Source organism: Xenopus laevis, chromosome 4L (assembly GCF_017654675.1).
Source record: "Xenopus laevis strain J_2021 chromosome 4L, Xenopus_laevis_v10.1, whole genome shotgun sequence".
Lineage (NCBI taxonomy): Eukaryota > Metazoa > Chordata > Amphibia > Anura > Pipidae > Xenopus > Xenopus laevis.
Genome location: NC_054377.1, coordinates 146,381,511 through 146,403,135, shown reverse-complemented (window position 1 = coordinate 146,403,135; position 21,625 = coordinate 146,381,511). Strand labels below are relative to the sequence as shown.

The 21,625-nt window shown below is 38.9% G+C and overlaps 1 protein-coding gene across 4 annotated transcripts in view; it reads left to right on the top strand.

The window, feature by feature from the left end:
• Positions 1-21,625, top strand: part of atxn7.L (ataxin 7 L homeolog) — a 119,140-nt gene that overhangs the window by 60,253 nt on the left and 37,262 nt on the right. For 3 of the 4 annotated variants that reach the window (XM_018256712.2, XM_018256714.2, NM_001092500.1), the window contains 1 exon segment: positions 8,425-8,529. In XM_018256712.2, coding sequence (XP_018112201.1) covers positions 8,425-8,529 — 105 coding nt within the window. 4 annotated transcript variants of the gene reach the window in all.

Below are 21,625 nucleotides of genomic sequence, written 5' to 3'. Positions count from 1 at the left end.
GGTGCATCCCTAGTTATCTATGACTATATACCCTCCCAGCTCCAAGTTATTTTCCATTATATATATATATATATATATATATATATATATATATATATATATATATATATATATATATATATATATATATTCATATGGATAATAATATTTATTCATTCTAAATATATTTAGAATGAATAAATATTATTATCCATCTTGTAAATGCTGGAGCTGTCAGGCAGGGGATCGGTTCAGTCTTTTCAAACGGTCCCAAATCCAACAGCACCACTGTCTATTATAGCTATTTGATGCAACTGCAGGCAGGTGTAGATGATTGGCTGCCTATATTATCTCTGGGACCATCTGTTTTCCGGATTACAGATCTTTTCATAACTTGGATCTTCATACCTTTAAGTCTACTAGAAAATTATTTTAACATTGAATAAACCCAATAGGCTGGTTTTGCTCCCAATTAGGATTAATTATATCTTTAGTTTGGATCAGGTACAAGACACTGCTTTAATGTTATTATTATTAATGATAAGAAAAAGGAAATAATTAAAATTTGGATTATGTGGAAAAAATTGAGTCTATGAGAGATAGTGTTTCCGTAATTTGGGGCTTTCTGGATAATGGGTTTCCGGAAAATGGATCCTGTGTGTGTGTCATACCTCCCAACTGTCCCGTTTTCAGCTTTGTAAAATGAAAATGGGAATTTGGGCGGTGTGGCTTCAAAAATGGATGTGGTCAAAAAAACTTTTTTTGTCCCTCTTTTGACATAAGGTGCACACCATAGACTGTTGTTTCACCTGGGTGCCTGAGCTAAGAAATAACACAAGCAATGCAGAAGAATGGCACTCACAGGACTTGCTGAATTAGTCTTTTGCTCAACGTTTCAGTCCCCCACAGGGACCTTCGTCAGGAATCAAACAGTGCAAGTCCTGTGAGTGCCGTTCTTCTGCATTGCTTGTGTTATTTCTTATATATATATATGTGTATATATGTATACATATATATATATGTGTATATATGTATACATTTTTGTATTTGGCCTCCTGTTCCTTTGATTCCGTCTATGAATCTGAAATCTTGCTGATGACCTCTGCTTCATGTTCTCTTTAATTAGCAGGTTGCATATTTTTAAAATATTTTCTTGTTAAACTGCAGCTGACAGTCATGCTTCCCCATAATGCAATGCATATTTTACATAGGGAACATATTTCAGTCTCTTGCCTAGTAAAAACCTTCGTCTCCTGGATTCTGTGACTAACTGCCTAACAAGAGGAATAAAATCACGGTAAATGAGCTTGTAATCCAAAATACATGAATCAAAGCCTTGTTTATTATAAAATGAATTCTAGCAGAAACAACTTTGCTTTAGCTGAGTCCTTTTGTTAGATGCTTTCACTTTTACAGTGATCATTGTCTGCTCTTTATACCCAGTCTTTTATATCAGTGCTGTAAATCTATCTGTCATCTATCTGTCATCTATCTGTCATCTATCTGTCATCTATCTGTCAATCTGTCAATCTATCTATCTATCATAAATCTATCAATCTATTTATCATAAATCTATTTATCTATTTATCATAAATCTATCAATCTATTTATCTATTTATCATAAATCTATCAATCTATCTGACCAGGCTCATTTTCTGTTTCCTAAGGAACCTCCTGTTGTCTGCCATTCTGCATAGGGGCTGCCATATAGCCATTTACAGCCCACATTTGGCACCCCAGGAACATTTTCCATATGTTTTTTTACATATGAATGTGGCTCACAGGAAAAAAAAAAAAGGTTGGTTGGGGACACCTGATTTAGGGTAAGGATAAGACCTCTGTTTATACTGAATGGGTGGATGAGGTTTTCCCCACAAAGCTATGGGGTCCTATCTTCTGTAATGGACTAGTACTTGTCTACTAGCCGGAAAACTGTGGTGGAAAATGCCACTTGTGTGACATAGACCTAAAGGCTGATTCATTTTGCTTAGTCTTTGGGGATGGTGGTTCTGATCCTGAAAGTATGTCTAGAATATTTGCCTTAAAGAGTTGGTTCACCTTTAAATGAACTTTTAGTATGTTATAGAATGATCCCTTCTAAGCAACTTTTTAGTTGGTCTTCATAATTTGTTTTTGAATTATTTGCCTTAAAGGAGAAGGAAAGGTTAAAACTAAGTAAGCCTTATCAGAAAGGTCCATCTAAATATACCAGTAAACCCTCAAAGTAATGCTGCTCTGAGTCCCCTGTCAAAAGAAACACCACATTTCTTTCCTTCTATTGTGTACTCATGGGCTTCTGTATCAGACTTCCTGTTTTCATCTTAAACCACATTGCCCTGGGCGTGAGCATGCTCAGTTTGCTCCTTCCCCCTCCCCCTCCCTTCTCTACTGTAATCTGAGCCCAGAGCAGAGAGAGACTCGGGCAGGAAGTGATGTCACACCACGTTAATATTGCAGCTCCTATCCTAAACAAACAGAGAGTCTCTAGAGCTTTTTACTCAGGTATGGTAAAACATTCTACAGAATAAATATAGCATTCTAGCTTGCACTATTGCAGCTAATCTATTGGCAATAAAATGCCTCCGTAGCTTTCCTTCTTCTTTAAACAGCGTTCACGGACCCCATCTAAAAAAATATTCTGTGAGGCTACAATTTATTGTTAATTTTTATTATTCATCTTTCTATTCAGGCCTCTCCTATTCATATTCCAGTCTCTTATTCAAATCAATGCATGGTTGCTAGGGTAATTTGGACCTTATCAACCAGAGGGCTGAAATTGCAAACTGGAGAGCTGCTGAATAAAAAGATAAATAACTCAAAAACCTCAAATAATAAAAAATGAAAACCAAATACAAATTATCAGAATATCACTCTCTACATCATACTATAACTTATCTCAAAGGTGAACAACCCCTTTAAAGCAAGATATGGCTGCTGTTTGCTTTAAAAACCTATGCAAACCAGAAAATGTAATGTTTAAAGGGGTTGTTCACCTTTGAATGGACTTTAAGTATAATGTAGAGAGTAATATTCTGAGACAATTTGCAATTGGTTTAAATTTTTTATTATTTGTGGTTTCAGAGTTATTTAGATTTTTATTCAGCAGCTCTCCTGTTTGTAATTTCCGGTTGATATGATCGAAATAATCCTAGCAAACATTGTATTGATTTGAGTGAGAGACTGGAATATGCGTAGGAGAGGCTTCAATAAAAAGATGAGTAATAAAAAGTAGCAGTAACATTGTATTTGTAGCCTGTCCGTGCAGTTTTTGTTTAAATGAGGTCAGTCACCCCCATTTGAAAGCTGGAGCGAGTCAGAAGAAGAAGGTAAATAATTAAAAAACTATATAAAAAAATAATGACCAACTGAAAAATCGCTTAGAATTGGCCATTCTAAAACATACTGAAAGTTAACTTGAAGGTGAACTACACAGACACATCAGCTGGTTATATTTAGAAGGCCAAAGTGCCTTTATTGCCCACCTTAATGACGAGGCAGATGCTGTTGGTTGCAATAATTTGGCCTCTGATTAATCACATACACACACCCACACCCCCCCTTACTCTACACAGCATTTCCCACTGTTTTCGGGCAAAACTAAACATTTTTTATTCTGCCCACAGTATCCCTTTAATTCCAGTCTCTGTGTGCTTGGTATGAAATGCTTCCTGCTGCGTATAGAAGCCAGCTCATTTTCATTCTCATAATAGATTAAAGGAGAACTAAATGTTGTACATGGTGTTTTGTGCTTCTGTACCAGCCTAAGGCAACCACAGCCCTTTAGCAGTAAAGATTTGTGTCTCCAAAGATGCCCCAGTAGCTCCCCATCTTCTTTTCTGCTGATTCACTGCACATGCTCTGTGCTGCTGTCACTTACTGAGCTTAGGGACCCACTCACAATATACAGTACACATAGAATAGAAATGTCACAATATAAGGCTGATTAGTAATTAATACACATAATTACTACATGGCAGCACAGAGACCAGTGCAATTAGCATCAGAATTTAATAATCAGCAAACCTGTAGCATCAGCTTATATTACAGCCAGGGAAGCTCATTTTCTGCTGGATAATTAGTGACGAGCCCTAAGCTTAGCTTCTCAACAGCCAATCAGAGCCCACTGAGCATGTGAGTGTCACAGACACTTTCCAAGATGGTGACCCCCTGTGACAAGTTTGAAGTCCTGGATCATTGCTGCTATTGACATGCTGAAACGTTAGCCTCATGCAATAAGTTCAGTATATAAAATATGGCATTTTAAACCATAATAATTTTTAGGGTTTAGTTCTCCTTTAAGAATTTTCATCAGTTTTGGCTTTGTCACCAGTGAGGATAGTGATTATTGGAGGCAGGTGTAAATATTGACAAGGGGAATATTTCCGGGAAAAGGGCGAATACATGGTGATCGGGGCATGCTCTGTTTGGCAGTCTGGGTTTCCTTTCAGAGCCGCAGAGAGACCAATATTAATATAATTAAGAGAAAAGAAAAAACACTCCAGTTGATGTTTAACAGGCTCAATAATGTTCTGTGGATGGGCATTACTGCTAGACCGGGCACCGTGCCAGCCGTATATACAATGCCATGCAATGTGCTGCAAACCCCTCTGGCACAGGGTTAAGATTCCTTGTTTGTGTGCCAGTTCTTACCACCGGCTTGAAACAGAGGATCTCTTAATCTTGTGAATGGGAAATCTATTAGTGAAATGATCATCTTTTTATTTAGCACTTGCCGGCCTTTTCCTCCCTGCTGCACGGAGCAAGGCAAGTGAAGTGGCACACAGACTGAAACCTATACTTACATCGGCTTGTTGCATTATAATTATGCACATGAGTTGTTGTCATTATTGGCAAGCAGGTTTTGAAGGCCACAAACCTCTATGTATCTACAAGAAAGGGACAGCAATATCCGTGCTCGAGAAGATTAACTGTTATACCTGTTGAGGTGTTATATATACAGTATATCAAAGGCCCGTCTCCCATAGACGCCATTTTATCCAAATATTTTAAAAATTATTTTCTTTTTCTCTGTAATAATAAAACAGTAGCTTGTACTTGATCCCAACTAAGATATAATTAATCCTTACTGGAAGCAAAACCAGCCGATTGGGTTTGTTTAATGCTTGCATTCATTTCTATTAGACTTAAAGGGATTTTGCCATGATTTTTATGGTGTAGTTTTTATTTCTAAATTGTTTACACTGCAAATAATTCATTCTACGATCTAAAATGTAATTCCTGAACCTGCAAGTGTGTGTTTTTTTAGTTGTAATATTGGTGTGTAGGTGCATCTCAGGTCATTTTGCCTGGTCATGTGATTTCAGAAAGAGCCAGCACTTTAGAATGGAACTGCTTTCTGGCAGGCTGTTGTTTCTCCTACTCAATGTAACTGAATGTGTTGCAGTGGGACCTGGATTTTACTATTGAGTGCTATTCTACCAGGAGCTGCTATCTGGTTACCTTCCCATTGTTTTGTTGTTAGGTTGCTGGGGGGGGGGGGGAATGATATCACTCAAATTTGCAGTACAGCAGTAAAAAGTGACTGAAGTTTATCAGATCACAAGTCACATGACTGGGTGCTCCTGGGAAACTGACAATATGTCTAGCTCCTCATCAGATTTCAAAATTAAATATAAAAAAAAATCATTTTGCTCTTTTGAAAAAGGGATTTCAGTGCAGAGGTCTGCTGGAGCAGCACTGTTAACTGATTGTTTTGAAAAAAACATGTTTTCCCATGACCATATCCCTTTAAGGTATGGAGAGCCAAATTACAAAAACATCTGTTATCCGGAAAGCCTCCCGAGAATTCTGGATAACAAGTAACATACCTGTAAGTATATTGGCTGGTTGGACTGATACAGGGGTGATATCGGTTAGCTTCTAGCTACGTAACGGGGGTTCTTTTGTAAAAGTTTACATTTTGACACTTGAGAACCCTAGAATTTAAAATGATTGCTTAGGATAAGGGATCCCAACATTCAGACTGTGAAATAAAATAAGTTCTTCATTCTTATACATTTATAATTGTCTGTTTGGGCCCCTCATTGATCTTGTTGATCAGTAAAAATGCTAAACAGGACCATGAAAAGGCAAATTTAATGGAAATATTCACTATAAATAAGAAGCAGGGGTATGTACTAGAAAATGTTGAATTTCATGGAAAGAAAAGATTCAGATTGACACATAGAAGGGACTTCTGTGTTACCCCAGAGCCATAAATCTGGAGTCCTCTGAATCTGTCCCAGTGGTGCCATAGACCCTGCGTCTCCTTTCTCTACAAGTGGAGCTAATGTAACGGCACAAGGTACAGGGCATCTTCCTGTGATAACTGTTTTCTATTGAGCTTAATGTCAACCGAGAACTACTTGACCTATTTTCCACTCTGCTATATAATTCCAGGCCCTGCTGGGTGTATAGCCCGTATTTATTGATTTCTTGTATGGATCTTAAGCTCCGGTTTATTAAACACTTCTCATTTCCTTCGGCTGATTCGGATGATCTGCTGTCCTGTGCACTGCCTACTCCTCCAAACCAAAGTTTACCCTGAAATAACTGATTTGGCTAGGAGAATTTGCTGCTAGTCTCTATTTTTTTTTTATTTAGTCTTTGCATTTAAACCATAAAACTGCAGTTCTGCAGGTTAAATTGCATTCTGGTTGCCAAGTCCTCTGCCTGTAGCAATAGGACAATGGTCTGAAACACTACGGGGCACATTTACTAAGCTCGAGTGAAGGATCAGAATAAAAAAAACTTCGAATTTCAAAGTTTTTTTTGGCTACTTCTACCATCGAATTGGCTACTTCGACCTACGACGTCGACTTTGAATCGAACGATTCGAACTAAAAATCGTTTGACTATTCGACCATTCGATAGTCTAAGTACCGTCTCTTTTAAAAAAACTTCGACCAACTACTTCGCCACCTAAAACCTACCGAGCATCAATGTTAACCTATGGGGAAGGTCCCCATAGGCTTTCCTAGCTTTTTTTGATCGAAGGAAAATCGTTCGATCGATGGATTAAAATCCTTCGAATCGCTCAGTCGAACGAATAGCGCTAAATCCTTCAACTTCGATATTCGAAGTCAAAGGATTTAACTTCGAGGGTCGAATATCGAGGGTTGATTAACCCTCGATATTCGACCATTAGTAAATGTGCCCTTACATTTTAAAGCACAATTCTTCTATATCTAAAGGACTATTATGTACTGGTACAGGCTGGGTGCTTACCAATTTATCTTATTATTCCAATTGCTTTATACTTGCTTTATCTATCCATATATATATATATATATATATATATATATATATATATATATATATATATATATATATATATATATATATATATATATATATATATATATATATATATATATATATATATATATAGTATTTAAGAGCACTCACGGGTATTGTGAAAAAAGGCTTTTATTGGAGTATTACAATCACATCCTGACGACGGTTCAGAGAGAACCGAAACGCGTTGATGTGGGGTAGATTGTAATGCTCCAATAAAAGCCTTTTTTCACAATACCCGTGAGTGCTCTTAAATACTCTATATACTTTCCTTTGAAGAAGCACCCGGGAACTGATTAATCGACGGTGAGTGCCGGTTTAACAATATGACTATATATATATATATATATATATATATATATATATATATATATATATATATATATATATATATATATATATATATATATATATATATATATATATATATATATATATATAATAGTTAGTGTTACATATGTTTCAGCTCCCAGACCCAAAGAGCAGTGGATATATTATCACTTAAAATTCCATTTGTTATGTAAATGAGTGAAACCTATTGTTCCCTGTCTATAGGATCACATTGGCCTGCTGCTGTGACTTTCACTAGCTCTGACATGTGATCTGCACAGAACAAAAGCATTCCTCATGATCACAACCTTATTTCAGCTATACTGGATCCCTTTCTTATTTGTGCCGGCTGCTTTTGTATAAATCTGCCCATATGTTTATGGACCTCAAGAACACCTTGGTAAATGCTCATGGGTTCAGTTTATGGGAGCGGCCATAATTGTGCTCAGATGGGGAGTTCCAACTTGTGAAAGAGCAACCTCTAGTAGCTGAATGATCCATCAGAAAATAATATAAAATGGCCCTTTTGAGGTTTACATTCAGTGGAACAGTGATAGATTCTATAGTTCCATCTGAGGGTTGTTGGGAGTCTACTGTGTGATGCCAGAGTCCTGCTGTAAAAAACATGATAATGAAGGAGGGAACCAGGAACCTGTATGGGTTAATGCAAGATGACTAATGCAATTTCATGTACTGACTGTATATTAGTTTGATTATTAGAGTAATCTTTGTTGTTTCTAAGGCAAACTGCATGTCTCCAAGGCTCCCCCTTTCCCCCCCAGCATCAGCCTAACCTGCTTATTCCCTTTCTTTCTACAGATATGGCAATATTTGGCCTGTGCCCGGCCTACGATGAGTTCTATCTGGTGATGTGCAGCCACTGTAATCAGGCCATAAAGCCACAGGCATTTCAATCTCATTATGGTAAGTACTTAACGGCTCCTTAATAAGTGACGGTGTAGTTAGAGCGGGATTAGAGAGCGTGCATGTTGTGCAGCCATTTCTGTCATTGTGTCTCTGATGAGAGTATCGTTACAGCCTGAAAAATAATTTTATTTAACATCATTACTGTCTTGATTAAATGGGCGATAGTTAATGTGCCCTGTGCTATCCATTATACAGGAGACCATTTACCCTTACTATATATTATATATAAAAGCTAATATACCAATTAACATTAATTGGATAACATTTTATATACCCTGTTAGTATACTTAAAATTTGACATTATGTAAATGTTTTGGAATTCAGTAACTTCAATGACTGCTTATCTACAAGGTGACGTCTTAAATATCTGAAATACAACTCCCAGCGTCCCCCGTCACCTGTGTGTGCATATATGTTTGTGAATGGACCTTAGATTGTAAGCTCCACTGGGGCAGGGATTTATGTAAAATATCTGTACAGCACTGCTCAATGTGTTGGTGCTGTTATATATTAGGGATGCACCAAATTCACACAAACAAGGACATTTAAAAAAATGTTTTAACCATGCACTGCATGTGGTTCTCTTTCCCCTTTTTTTCCCTTATTTACATATGCAAATTAGAGCTCAGATTCGGTTCGGGATTCAGCCGAACCATAATTTTCTTATGTAAATTAAGGAAACAAAAAGGAAAGAGAACCACACTCAGTGCGAGGTTAAAATTTTTTAATTAGACCGTACAGTATGAGGGTATAGCTTATTGTGTGCCCAGAACATTCCTTTTCTGTATATTTGTATTTATACATATGGGAGGTGCCATATTGATTCCCTTAGACAGTACAGTATGAGGGTATAGCTTATTGTGTGCCCAGAACATTCCTTTTCTGTATATTTGTATTTATACATATGGGAGGAGAAGGTGCCATATTGATTCCCTTAGACAGTACAGTATGAGGGTATAGCTTATTGTGTGCCCAGAACATTCCTTCTCTGTATATTTGTTTTTTTACATATGGGAAGGAGGAGACATATTTATTCCCTTAGACGGTACAGTATGAGGGAATAGATTCCTAGTTGGACAGGGCATTCTGTTTTCAGATTTTCACACGCAGATATGAGCCATGTTATTTCTCTAGCCTTTATTAATAGGCAGCAAAATAAACTCTCCCTTTAGGACCAACTGAATAATAATGGCTTAAAAGCAAGCAAACAGGCAGCTCCATATCCTATGTATCAATGCAGACTTGTAGCACAGGCATGTTGTGGGCAACATCATCAGTTGCCTTTGTGCCTCGGCAGTCGTGAGGGAGAAACGCTTGATTCCTCGACAAGTCTCTGTGCCGCCTGTCACTTAGATAAATGGATACCGCCCGACAGCAGCAGTGCGAGAGCCACTTGAATATGTAGGGAATACAGTTGCTGATCACTGTAAAGGGAAGGATGTAGCAGCGTGTGCTGCTCTCTAGAAATTGTGATTTTAAACATAAGCAGCAGGGGGAGTGCGGTACAACAAGCCGTGGATCATATCGGCAAACATCATATTTAGCTGCCTAAAGAACCGTGCGCAGCCCCCATACAGGCCAGGCACAGTAGCATAATCAGCCTGGGGATTCTTCTTTAAAGGAACAGTTCAGTATAAATATAAAAACTGGGTAAATAAAACTGTGCAAAATAAAAAATATTTCTAATATAGTTAGTTAGGCAAAAATCTAATGTATAAAGGCTGGAGTGACTGGATATGTAACATAATAGCCAGAACATTACTTCCTGCTTTTCTGCTCTCTTGCTTTCCCCTGATTGGTTACCAGGCAGTAACCAATCAGTGACTTGATCAGGGCCACATGGGTCATAATTATTGCTTTTGAATCTGAGCTGAATGCGGAGGATCAATTGCAAACTCACTGAACAGTTATGTCCCATGTTGCCCCCCTTAAAATCACTGGGGGTCATTTATAAAGTTCGTGCATCACATATTTATTCGCAAATGGTTGCATAGCCCATGTTTTTTTCCTGAATGCTAAAATATAGCACTGCTTTGCCCCGTCTTTTCGGTTTTTGCAAATTCGCATTGTGTATAAATTTTTTGCAAATGGCTCACAAATGAGACGGGTGTTTGCGTGAGTGCGCCCACTGTGCAAGGTTGTTGTGTGCCAAAATAGCGTTGACAGTAACTTAAATTTGCAAATTTAAAAAATGTTTAAAATGTTTTACGAATATTTTTCCCGCCACCAAAGTTGTTGTGTAATTCAAACGCAGAGTGTGCACATAAATATTCGCAGTTTGCAATTTTTTGACATATTTAAAAAGATCTTGTAGACATTCGCATTGTGAAAAAAAAATTGCAATTGTGTTTGCACACTTATTGAGCTTTATAAATGTAACCATGCGCAGAGCAAATATATTCACTGTGCGAACCAATCTGAGCGAAGTTTATAAATGAGCCCCACTGACTAACTCCGAGTTAGAGAGCTGAAAGCTCTATTTACCCAGTTTATATTTTTACACTGAACTGTTCCTTTAAAGCAATGACTTTTTATTAGTGCAGCTTGGCCCATGATCACAGTATGGGAATAATAATAATATTAAGAGGGAGTTGTTTCATGTGCGGCTGAATGACTCATTGTCGGCTTAGTCACTTCACCTTTGTAAGGATGGATTACGGGTTTCACCCCCACAGGGTGACTTGTCACTGCCATTGGGACTGCAGCGCATCTACCAGATAGCAGACTGCAGTTCATTTCTCAAAGGAGAAGGAAAGCTACGGAAGCAGTTTATTGCCAATAGATTAGCCACAATAGTGCAAGCATTAACACTATATTTATTCTGCAGAATGCTTTACCATACCTGAGTAACAGCTCTAGAAGCTCTCTGTTTGTTTAGGATAGCAGCTGCCATATTAGCTTGGTGTGACATCAATTCCTGTCTGAGTCTCTCCCTGCTCACTCATAGCTATGGGCTCAGATTACAGCAGGGAGGTGGAGAGGAGCAAACTGAGCATGCTCAAGCCCTAGCCCTGGAGGGTTAAGCTGAAAACAGGAAGTCTGATACAGAAGCCCATGTGTACACAATAGAAGGAAAGAAATGTGATGTTTCTTTTGACAGAGGACTTAGAGCAGCATTACTTTGAGGGTTTACTGGTATATTTATATAGACCTTTCTGATAAGGCTTACTTAGTTTTAGCATTTCCTTCTCCTTTAACATCAGAAGCCTGCTCCTGGATGCATCTGAAGCCCTAATGTAGGGAAAGTGTTAGTCCTTAAAGGGACAATAATTAGTTTTAAATATATTGTTTCTCCTACAATGTTTCCATTGGAAATATATAGACATGAACGCAGATTTTTTTTCCTTCAGAAAACATCTGTGCTGTTTCCATACTTCTTGTTGTTGCCTCCTGTCGCCCTCCTGTCAGTCTGATAATTCATTGGAGTGTGAGCAACACTAGCACCATTGTTGTAATGTTGGGGCCAGATGGAGAGTATCAGTTAAAGGAACAGTAACAACGAAAATTACAAAAATTTAAACTGGTAAAAATTGTGTTTGCTTTAAAAATACTAATCAATTTCATATGAATACGCTGCTGTGTAGCGACAGGGGCAACCATTCCAGGTGAGATAGAGATAAATGGCACAGGTTACACAACAGTTTAGAAATAAGCTCGGTAGAATCTCATGTATTCTATAGAACTTCTTCAGTTATCTGCTGTGTAACCTGTGCATTTTCTCTTTTTTTGAATGGCTGCACCCGTGGCTACACAGCAGCATATTTATATAAACTAGAGTAGTGTTTCTGAAGCAAATACACCATTTTTACCATCGTAGGGCAGCAGTACATTGCATTTGAATTACTTTAAAACACTAATTTACGGTCAATTTAAGCTGTTTCTGTTACTGTTGCTTTAATTATTTCTGGGTAGTTTTAAAGTAAAAGAAAAGGTTAAAACTAAGTAAGCTATATCAGAAAGGTCTATATAAATACACCAGTAAACCCTCAAAGTAATGCTGCTCTGAGTCCTCTGTCAAAAGAAACACCACGTTTCTTTCCTTCTATTGTGTACTCATGGGCTTCTGTATCAGACTTCCTGTTTTCAGCTTAAACCTCCAGAGCTAGGGCTTGAGCATGCTCAGTTTGCTCCTCTCTCCCTCCCTGCTCTTCTCTGAGCCCAGAGCTATGAGTGAGCAGGGAGAGACTCCGGCAGGAAGTGATGTCACACCAAGCTAATATGGCAGCTGCTATCCTAAACAAACAGAGGCAGTGTCTAGAGCTGTTACTCTGGTATGGTAAAGCATTCTGCAGAATAAATAGTGTTATAGCTTTCACTATTGTGTCTAATCTATTGGCAATAAACTGTCTCTGTAGCTTTCCTTCTTCTTTAAATACAAAACCCTGTGTTTTAATTTAATTGAAAGATTTTTCTTTTCTTCTGAGCCTGCTTTTTCCTCAAATAGATATCACTGCACTGATTTGTGAGCAATGTTAGTGCTTATTTATGGGCTGAGGTGGCACATGGTTCAAATGTCCTTAGTTTGGTTGTCATTCAGAGGTGCAAGCTAGGAAGTGCCAGCATGTGATCCGAGTGCTTGAATTTGTCCAGCAATTACTATGGACGAGGCAACCAGCTTCTGCTTTGTGACATATGGTCTTACAGGGCAGCTGATTGGCTGCTTAAAGGAACAGTAACACCAAAAAATGTGTGTTTTAAAGTAATGAAAATATCATGTACTGTTGCCCTGCACTAATAAAACTGGTGTATTTGTTTCCGATACTCTACTATAGTTTATATAAACAAGCTGCTGTGTAGCCATGGGGGTAGCCATTCAAACACGTGCTTGAATGGCTGTCCCCATGGCTACACAGCAACTTGTTTATATAAACTATAGTAGTACTTATCTGTTATCTACTATGTATCCTGTGCTTGAATGGCTGCCCCCATGGCTACACAGCAGCTTGTTTATATAAACTATAGTAGTACTTATCTGTTATCTACTGTGTATCCTGTGCTTGAATGGCTGCCCCCATGGCTACACAGCAGCTTGTTAATATAAATTATTGTAGAGTTTCTGAAGAAAATACCCCAGATTTACCAATGCAGGGTAACAGAACATAATATTGTCATTCCATTAAAACACTTTGATTTGTTGGTGTTACTGTTCCTTTAAGATTCAGGTTGTAGCAGCCAAATGCTCAGTGGCTTGCCTGCTGGCCCCATCCACTTTCTGATTGCAGCAGGGGAATTATAGGATTAGTTCGGGTGAATTCAGTTTCTCATGTGATTCCCTTTGAGGGGCACCTGCCAGTAAGGGGAGGGACGGTGGGTGACTAGGTGGTGCCAGCTACAGGCTTTGTGGAACTCAAAAATGTGTTGAGAACTATTTAAGGGACTTCATTTTCCTGCTTTTCAATTACTTTGGAAACAGAGCCAAACCAAAGACACACCCTCCAGTTTGGACGACATACAAGCAATTAAGGAACAGGAATTCTAAAATGCACGCTGCTCTAATAAGAGAACACATACTGTAATGGTAGCCAGCCAAGAGTTCCATAGCTGTGATTTATACAGGCCATGTTCCTAGCGCTGAAGGGGGAAATAAAATATAGATATAAATAAAATATATCTTAGTGTGCACAGGATAGTTTACTGATAAAAAATAATTCTAAGATCCATTGGACACCTTATAATAACTTGGCATCCAGTATTAAAGGTTTTTTTCAAAACACATCAGTTAATAGTGCTGCTCCTGCAGACTTTTGCACTGAAATCTGTTTCTCAAAAGAGTAAACAGATTTTTTTATATTCCATTTTGAAATCGGATATGGGGCTAGACATATTGTCACTCTACAACAGGGGTCCCCAACCTTTTTCATCCGTGAGCAACATTCAGATGTAAAAAGAGTTGGGGAGCAACACAAGCATGAAACAAGTTCCTGGGGGTGCCAAATAAGGGCTGTGATTGGCTATTGATGGCTCCTATGTGGACTGGAAGCCTACAGGAGGTTCTGTTTGGCAGTACATCTAGTTTTTATGCAACTAAAACTTGCCTCCAAGCCAGGAATTTAAAAATAAGCACCTGATTTGAGGCCACTGAGAGCAACATTTAAGGGGCTGGGGAGCAACATGTTGCTCACGAGCTACTGGTTGGGGTCCACTGCTCTACAATATTCACTCTACAATATAAAATTTCATTCCTGAACCAGCAAGTGTATTTTTTTAGTTGTAATATTGGTGTGTAGGTGCATCTCAGGTCATTTTGCCTGGTCATGTGATTTCAGAAAGAGCCAGCACTTTAGGATGGAACTGCTTTCTGGCAGGCTGTTGTTTCTTCTACTCAATGTAACTGAATGTGTCTCAGTGGGACCTGGATTTACTATTGAGTGTTGTTCTTAGATCTACCAGGCAGCTGTTATCTTGTGTTAGGGAGCTTCTATCTGGTTACCTTCCCATTGTTCTGTTGTTTGGCTGCTGGGGGGGGGGGGAAATGGAGGGGGTGATATCACTCCAACTTGCAGTACAGCAGTAAAGAGTGACTGAAGTTAACAGAGCACAAGTCACATGACTGGGGGCAGCTGGGAAACTGACAATATGTCTAGCCCCATGTCAGATTTCAAAATTAAATATAAAAATGTAAAAAAAATCTGTTTGCTCTTTTGAGAAACTGATTTCAGTGCAGAATTCTGCTGGAGCAGCACTATTAAAGGTGACTCCACAAAAACATAACTTAAGCTTTTTGAAAAATAAACATAATTTCAAGCAACTTTGCAATATACATCAATTAAAAAATATGCAGACTTTTCATGATTTTTTAATGGTTTCTGACAGTTCCCTAAGCCTAGCCCCCTGCTCTCGTGCTGATCTGTCTGAATACTTTGCTGAGCTGTCTGACTACTGTTACTTTGTATTAACAGCCATCTGTCCTCAGCCTGCATCCTCCAAACCCCACAATTCCCTGCACATGTGATTTCAATAAGGAAAAGAACATCCCAGTGCAATGCATTGTGGGTTATGTAGTTCCTGCATGCTGTCTGTAAACTGTGGAGAGGTTGTTAAAATTTGTAACATCAGTGTTTAGTCCCTCCTTCCCTGCCAGGATGTCAAATGATGCAGAAAGAGAAGAACTGTTAAACAGCTGGATTTCAGCATAGAAAAGGGAATTTATTTATAGTATTTGAAGAAACAGGTAACTGTGATTAATATATTAAGGCTTTCAGTGTTATGTGGGCCTCTTTATCAAATTTTGGTTTGGAAGCCTGAGTTCCCCTTTAACTGATGTTTTCCTATGACTGTATCCCTTAATTTTCTCACAACAAAAAATGAGAATCACTCATTAGCACCGAGTCACCAGTTACTCCTGTGTGGAATGCTGGTTTATCTGTTCTCCGCTTGCAGACATCATTGTTTATTAGTCATGATTTTTATTGTGGCTAACGTCTCTTCTGCGTTCCTGCTGCACTTAATTGCGTTAGTGTACACTGTGTGTCTGAATGAGTAAGGGACAGTCACGTTACCTTAAAGCCGCTGTTCACCTTCCAAGAACTTTTTTCAGTTCAGTTGCTTTCAGCAGAAACAAAGAATTTGTACAGCTGCGTTTAATTTTTTACCATTTTTCCAAAATTGTAGTTTAAAGTTGAATGTTCGTGCCTCTGGCTTTTGTCTGGCTCTTACAATTTGCTTCATTAGTTGATCCATTTCTCAGTAGGATCTATGGGAAATATAAGAGACTATTGTATCAAGTCTAACAGCTGCCTTTAATGAAACTGAGGGATTCTGCTCAGCAGGGACAAAGATAAGAAATGGATCAACTAAATTTATCAATTTATCAGTTGATCAGTTACAGAGTCGGTGACCCCCATCTCCCAGAGCTGCTTCAGTAAGTCATAAGAAGGTGAAAAATAAAACTTTAAACTTTAACATTAGAAAAACGGTCACAAATAGAAGCTAGAGAGTCATTGAATTTGAATTGAATTTCTGGTGAACTATCTGAAACTGTCTGAAATGAAAAAAGTGTTTGAAGGTGAACAGCCCCTTTAATGCTATCTTAAAGGACCAGTATCATCAAAATTTTTAAAAATGCTTTGTATATATCGAAAAAAAAAACACCAAGACATATTTAACTTTAAAATGGCAAAGTCTTTATTAAGAAATAACTTACCAAAACTCTGCTTGCGCTCCTCTACAGAAAAGGCAACAGGAGCCACAATCCATCATGCGGCGCTCGATTACACCTCCTTGGCTATCTCCTATAGAAGGCAGGGAGGAGAAATCGAGCACTGCATGATGGATCGTCGCTGTGTCGCCTTTTCTGAAGTTAAATATGTCTAGGTGGTTTTTTTTGTTTTATACAAAACTAAATTTTAAAAAAATGTTTTTGATGTTACTGGTCCTTTAAAAGGCATTACTTTCATCTTCTCACCCTCCACGTGGTTATAATACTTCTTAACTCAGGTCAATAGTCCTTGTGACTCAATATATGTATATATACAAGGCTTCAGAGAGATCTCAGTGGGGCACAGAAATATCATTCGTTTGTACATACTGTTATTAATACACAAGTGAAAAGTGAAATCCAGGTCTTTTTTTTTTTTTTCAATCATATATTTACTATTACATTGTACCTGGAAAATAATGAAAGATGGTGTGGTGTCCATTGGCCTTAATGCTTAATGATGTCGTTTCTGTCACATGACTCACTGAAACTTGTGCATTACAAAGTATCCCCTGTTAAAAAAAATATGAGGATATTTGAAGTCTCCTTGAAGTTCCATGACCTACAGTCCTGCCCTGCTTTATGGCAGCTGAGATTCTAGCTATCTGTATAACAGAGCATTCTGTCCCAGTGGCTGCACAGATCCTATCTGATCCCCATTGTAAGCAGCAGTCCTGTCCTGCTTTATGGCAGCTGAGATTCTAGCTATCTGTATAACAGAACATTCTGTCCCAGTGGCTGCACAGATCCTATCTGATCCCCATTGTAAGCAGCAGTCCTGCCCTGCTTTATGGCAGCTGAGATTCTAGCTATCCGTATAACAGAACATTCTGTCCCAGTGGCTGCACAGATCCTATCTGATCCCCATTGTAAGCAGCAGTCCTGCCCTGCTTTATGGCAGCTGAGATTCTAGCTATCTGTATAACAGAGCATTCTGTCCCAGTGGCTGCACAGATCCTATCTGATCCCCATTGTAAGCAGCAGTCCTGTCCTGCTTTATGGCAGCTGAGATTCTAGCTATCTGTATAACAGAGCATTCTGTCCCAGTGGCTGCACAGATCCTATCTGATCCCCATTGTAAGCAGCAGTCCTGCCCTGCTTTATGGCAGCTGAGATGCTAGTTATCTGTATAACAGAGCATTCTGTCCCAGTGGCTGCACAGATCCTATCTGATCCCCATTGTAAGCAGCAGTCCTGTCCTGCTTTATGGCTGTGAATATAGCAAGAATCCCGAGATTCTGTGTTCTTGTTTGGATTGTAGTTACTTTGCGATCAGACTTATTTGAATAAAATGTTATTAATTTTTCTCTAAAATTCATTCATTCTTGTTACACTGTTCTAAACTTTCCGTGGATGCTAGGGTCAGGGTCAGGGTCAGGGTCAATTCAGTCAAATTCAACATTGAATGCTTGTGGGCATAAAAGCTGAGATACTCAAAAACAAAACAAAAATAAAATGCATAATTTCTTTAAGGTAAACATTCACTTTGCTCTTGATTTTATAAAGGGTAACTCCACCCAAAAGCTATTGTTTGCATACTGAAAGAAAATGTTATTCTTAGCAACATTCCAGTTTAAAGTACAGGTGTTTAGTTATTTGCAGTCGTTTGTATATCCCGTTGTCTTCTCTTGTTCTGAATCTTCATACAGGGTAGCAGTTCTGTAGAATGTCATTCATAGTGAGTCTAAAAAGTCTGAACTGTGTTAAAGGGGTTGTTCACCTCCAGACACTTTTTATCCGGTTCACTGGTTTCAGATAGTTCACCTGGAGTAAAGACTGTTTTCAGTTACTTTCTGTTTTCTAATTGTGACTGTTTTTCTAATATTGAAGTTTAAAGTGTCATTTTTCATCTTCTGAAGCGGCTCTGGGAGGGGGGGTCGCCGACCCTGTAAACGGTTCTAAATTGATACATTTAGTTGATACATTTCTTATCTTTGCCCCTGCTGAGCAGAATCCCTGGGTTTCATTAAAGGCAGCTGTAAGGGTAGGGACACACTGGGCGATTTGGGGAGAAAAATGAAAAATCGCCTGCGCTAATCACACGCGGCGATTCGTTTTCCGAAATTGCCTGAAGTTGCCTCACGAGGAAACTTCGGGCGACTTCGGAAAATGAATCGCCGCGTGTGATTAGCGCAGGCGATTTTTCATTTTAGCCAGGCGCAGAGCGAGGGGAGGCATTCGGGGAGAAAAGTCGCGGCGATTAGTCGCCAGGCGACTAAAACTCCCCAAATCGCCCAGTGTGTCCCTACCCTTAGAATTGATACAATAGTTGCTAATATTCTGCAGAAAAATGTATCAACTAATGGAGCAAATTGTAACAGAATTTGCACCTGGATCACTTAGTTGCCAGACGGAAACACCAGAGACAGGAACATTCAACTTTAAACTTCAATTTTGGGGGGGAAAAGTAAAAAAGAAAGGATGGAAAGCATTTGAAAAAGTCTTAAATTGTGGTGAACTGTAAAAAGTATTTGGAAGGTGAACAATCCCTGCCCTTGTCTGTAGCTGAATATGGATCAATGGAGGACACATAGGGTTGCCACCTTTTCTGGAAAAATACCGGCCTTCCTATATATTTATCTTTTTTTCTCTATTAATAACATTGGTAAAATTCCGGCCAGGTGCAACCTTAAGAAGACACCAATAAAGAAAATATTTATAAAAGGTACCCCCACAGAGTAACCAAATATATACAATATCTATACATTGGATTTGCACACTTGGAAAAAGCCACAAAACGACAGTGGTATCACAAAAAACATTCCTTTATAGAAAGACAATATATCATGCCAAACAACATTTTGTCAAAAAATGTATATACATACACAGTATCACTGGATATAAATTCATATCACCCAATTGTATATTCAAGGCAAGAAAAGCAACAAGGAGTGGATACACCTGCCAGAAATGAGAATAGCCCCTTGACAAAGGCTATTGTGCTGAAATGTTGAGGCTATTCTCATTTTTGCCTGTAGCTGACACATTACCCACCTCCTGGCTTTAACTATGCTCCGTCTGTGAATATCTGCTGAAAAATCAAGTGTATTTTTACCTTAAAGGGATCCTGTCATGGGAAAACATGTTTTTTTCAAAACGCATAAGTTAATAGTGCTACTCCAGCAGAATTCTGCACTGAAATCCATTTCTCAAAAGAGCAAACAGATTTTTTTATATTCAATTTTGAAATCTGACATGGGGCTAGACATTTTGTCAATTACCCAGCTGCCCCTGGTCATGTGACTTGTGCCTGCCCTTTAGGAGAGAAATGCTTTCTGGCAGGCTGCTGTTTTTCCTTCTCAATGTAACTGAATGTGTCTCAGTGAGACATGGGTTTTTACTATTGAGTGTTGTTCTTAGATCTACCAGGCAGCTGTTATCTTGTGTTAGGGAGCTGCTATCTGGTTACCTTCCCATTGTTCTTTTGTTTGGCTGCTGGGGAGGGAAAGGGAGGGGGTGATATCACTCCAACTTGCAGTACAGCAGTAAAGAGTGATTGAAGTTTATCAGAGCACAAGTCACATGACTGGGGGCAGCTGGGAAATTGACTATGTCTAGCCCCATGTTAGATATCAAAATTGAATGTAAAAAAATCTGTTTGCTCTTTTGAGAAATGGATTTCAGTGTAGAATTCTGCTGGAGCAGCACTATTAACTGATTCATTTTGAAAAAAAGGGATACTGTAATGGGAAACATTTTTTTTTTTTTTTTTCAAAATGCCTTGGTTAATAGTGCTGCTCCAGCAGAATTCTGCATTGAAATCTGTTTCTCAAAAGAGCAAAAATGATTTTTTTTATATTTAATTTTGATATCTAACATGGGGCTAGACATATTGTCAGATTCCCAGCTGCCCCCAGTCATGTAACTTGTGCTCTGATAAATTTCAGTCACTCTTTACTGCTGTATTGCAAGTTGGTTTGATATCACCCCCTCCCTTTCCCCCCCAGCAGCCAAACAACAGAACAGTGGGAAGATAACCAGATAGCAGCTCCCTAACACAAGATAACCTCTCCCTGGTAGATCAGCACTCAATAGTAAAATCCAGGTCCCACTGCGACACATTCAGTTACATTGAGTAGGAGAAACAACAGCTGCCAGAAAGCAGTTCCATCCTAAAGTGCTGGCTCTTTCTGAAAGCACATGACCAGACAAAATGACCTGAGATGCACCTACACACCAATATTACAACTAAAAAAATAGACTTGCTGGTTCAGGAATGACATTTTATATTGTAGAGTGAATTATTTGCAGTGGAAACAATGTCATTAAGAAATAAAAACTTCATTGTGACAGAATCCCTTTAAATATGCTCCGTCTGTGAATATCTGCTGAGAAATCAAGTGTTTTCTTTTTACTTTAACTACTGTATGTTCTGCAGGGATGAAAGGGTTAAGTGATCCTGCTTTAAAGGGGACCGCAGCTTCTGTTGTGACCGTATTAGATAAAAATAAAAACACGCCCCCTTGTTTTCGTTTTTTTTCCCTCTCTCTCTCTCTCCCTCCTTTATCTGCCAAGGCCTGCGTGTGTGCGTGTGTTTGTCCCCGTCCAAATTGCACCGCTCAACACCAGCCAATGTTACATAAGCAGCAACATGGAGCTTGTACAGAAGTCACTGGACTCCCCCAAAGTGTTCCAGGATGGCCCTGTTTTTGGGGAGCAGCGGGGTGTGCAGTGTTCCTGGTACAAGATATGTGAATGGGAGTAGGAGGCTCGGATATAGGCGCAGGGCTGAGGCTGGAAGTATTTGTTGTTGTGTGATTTTAAGCATTTCTCCGAGCTTGGAATTGGCCGTGAGCCCAGCAGCTCTGCATGGAGTTTGTGAAAGGTGGGTATTGCTCTGCACGGCTCTGCTCTCACCCAACACGGAACTGAATGGGAGAAACACAGACACTTTCT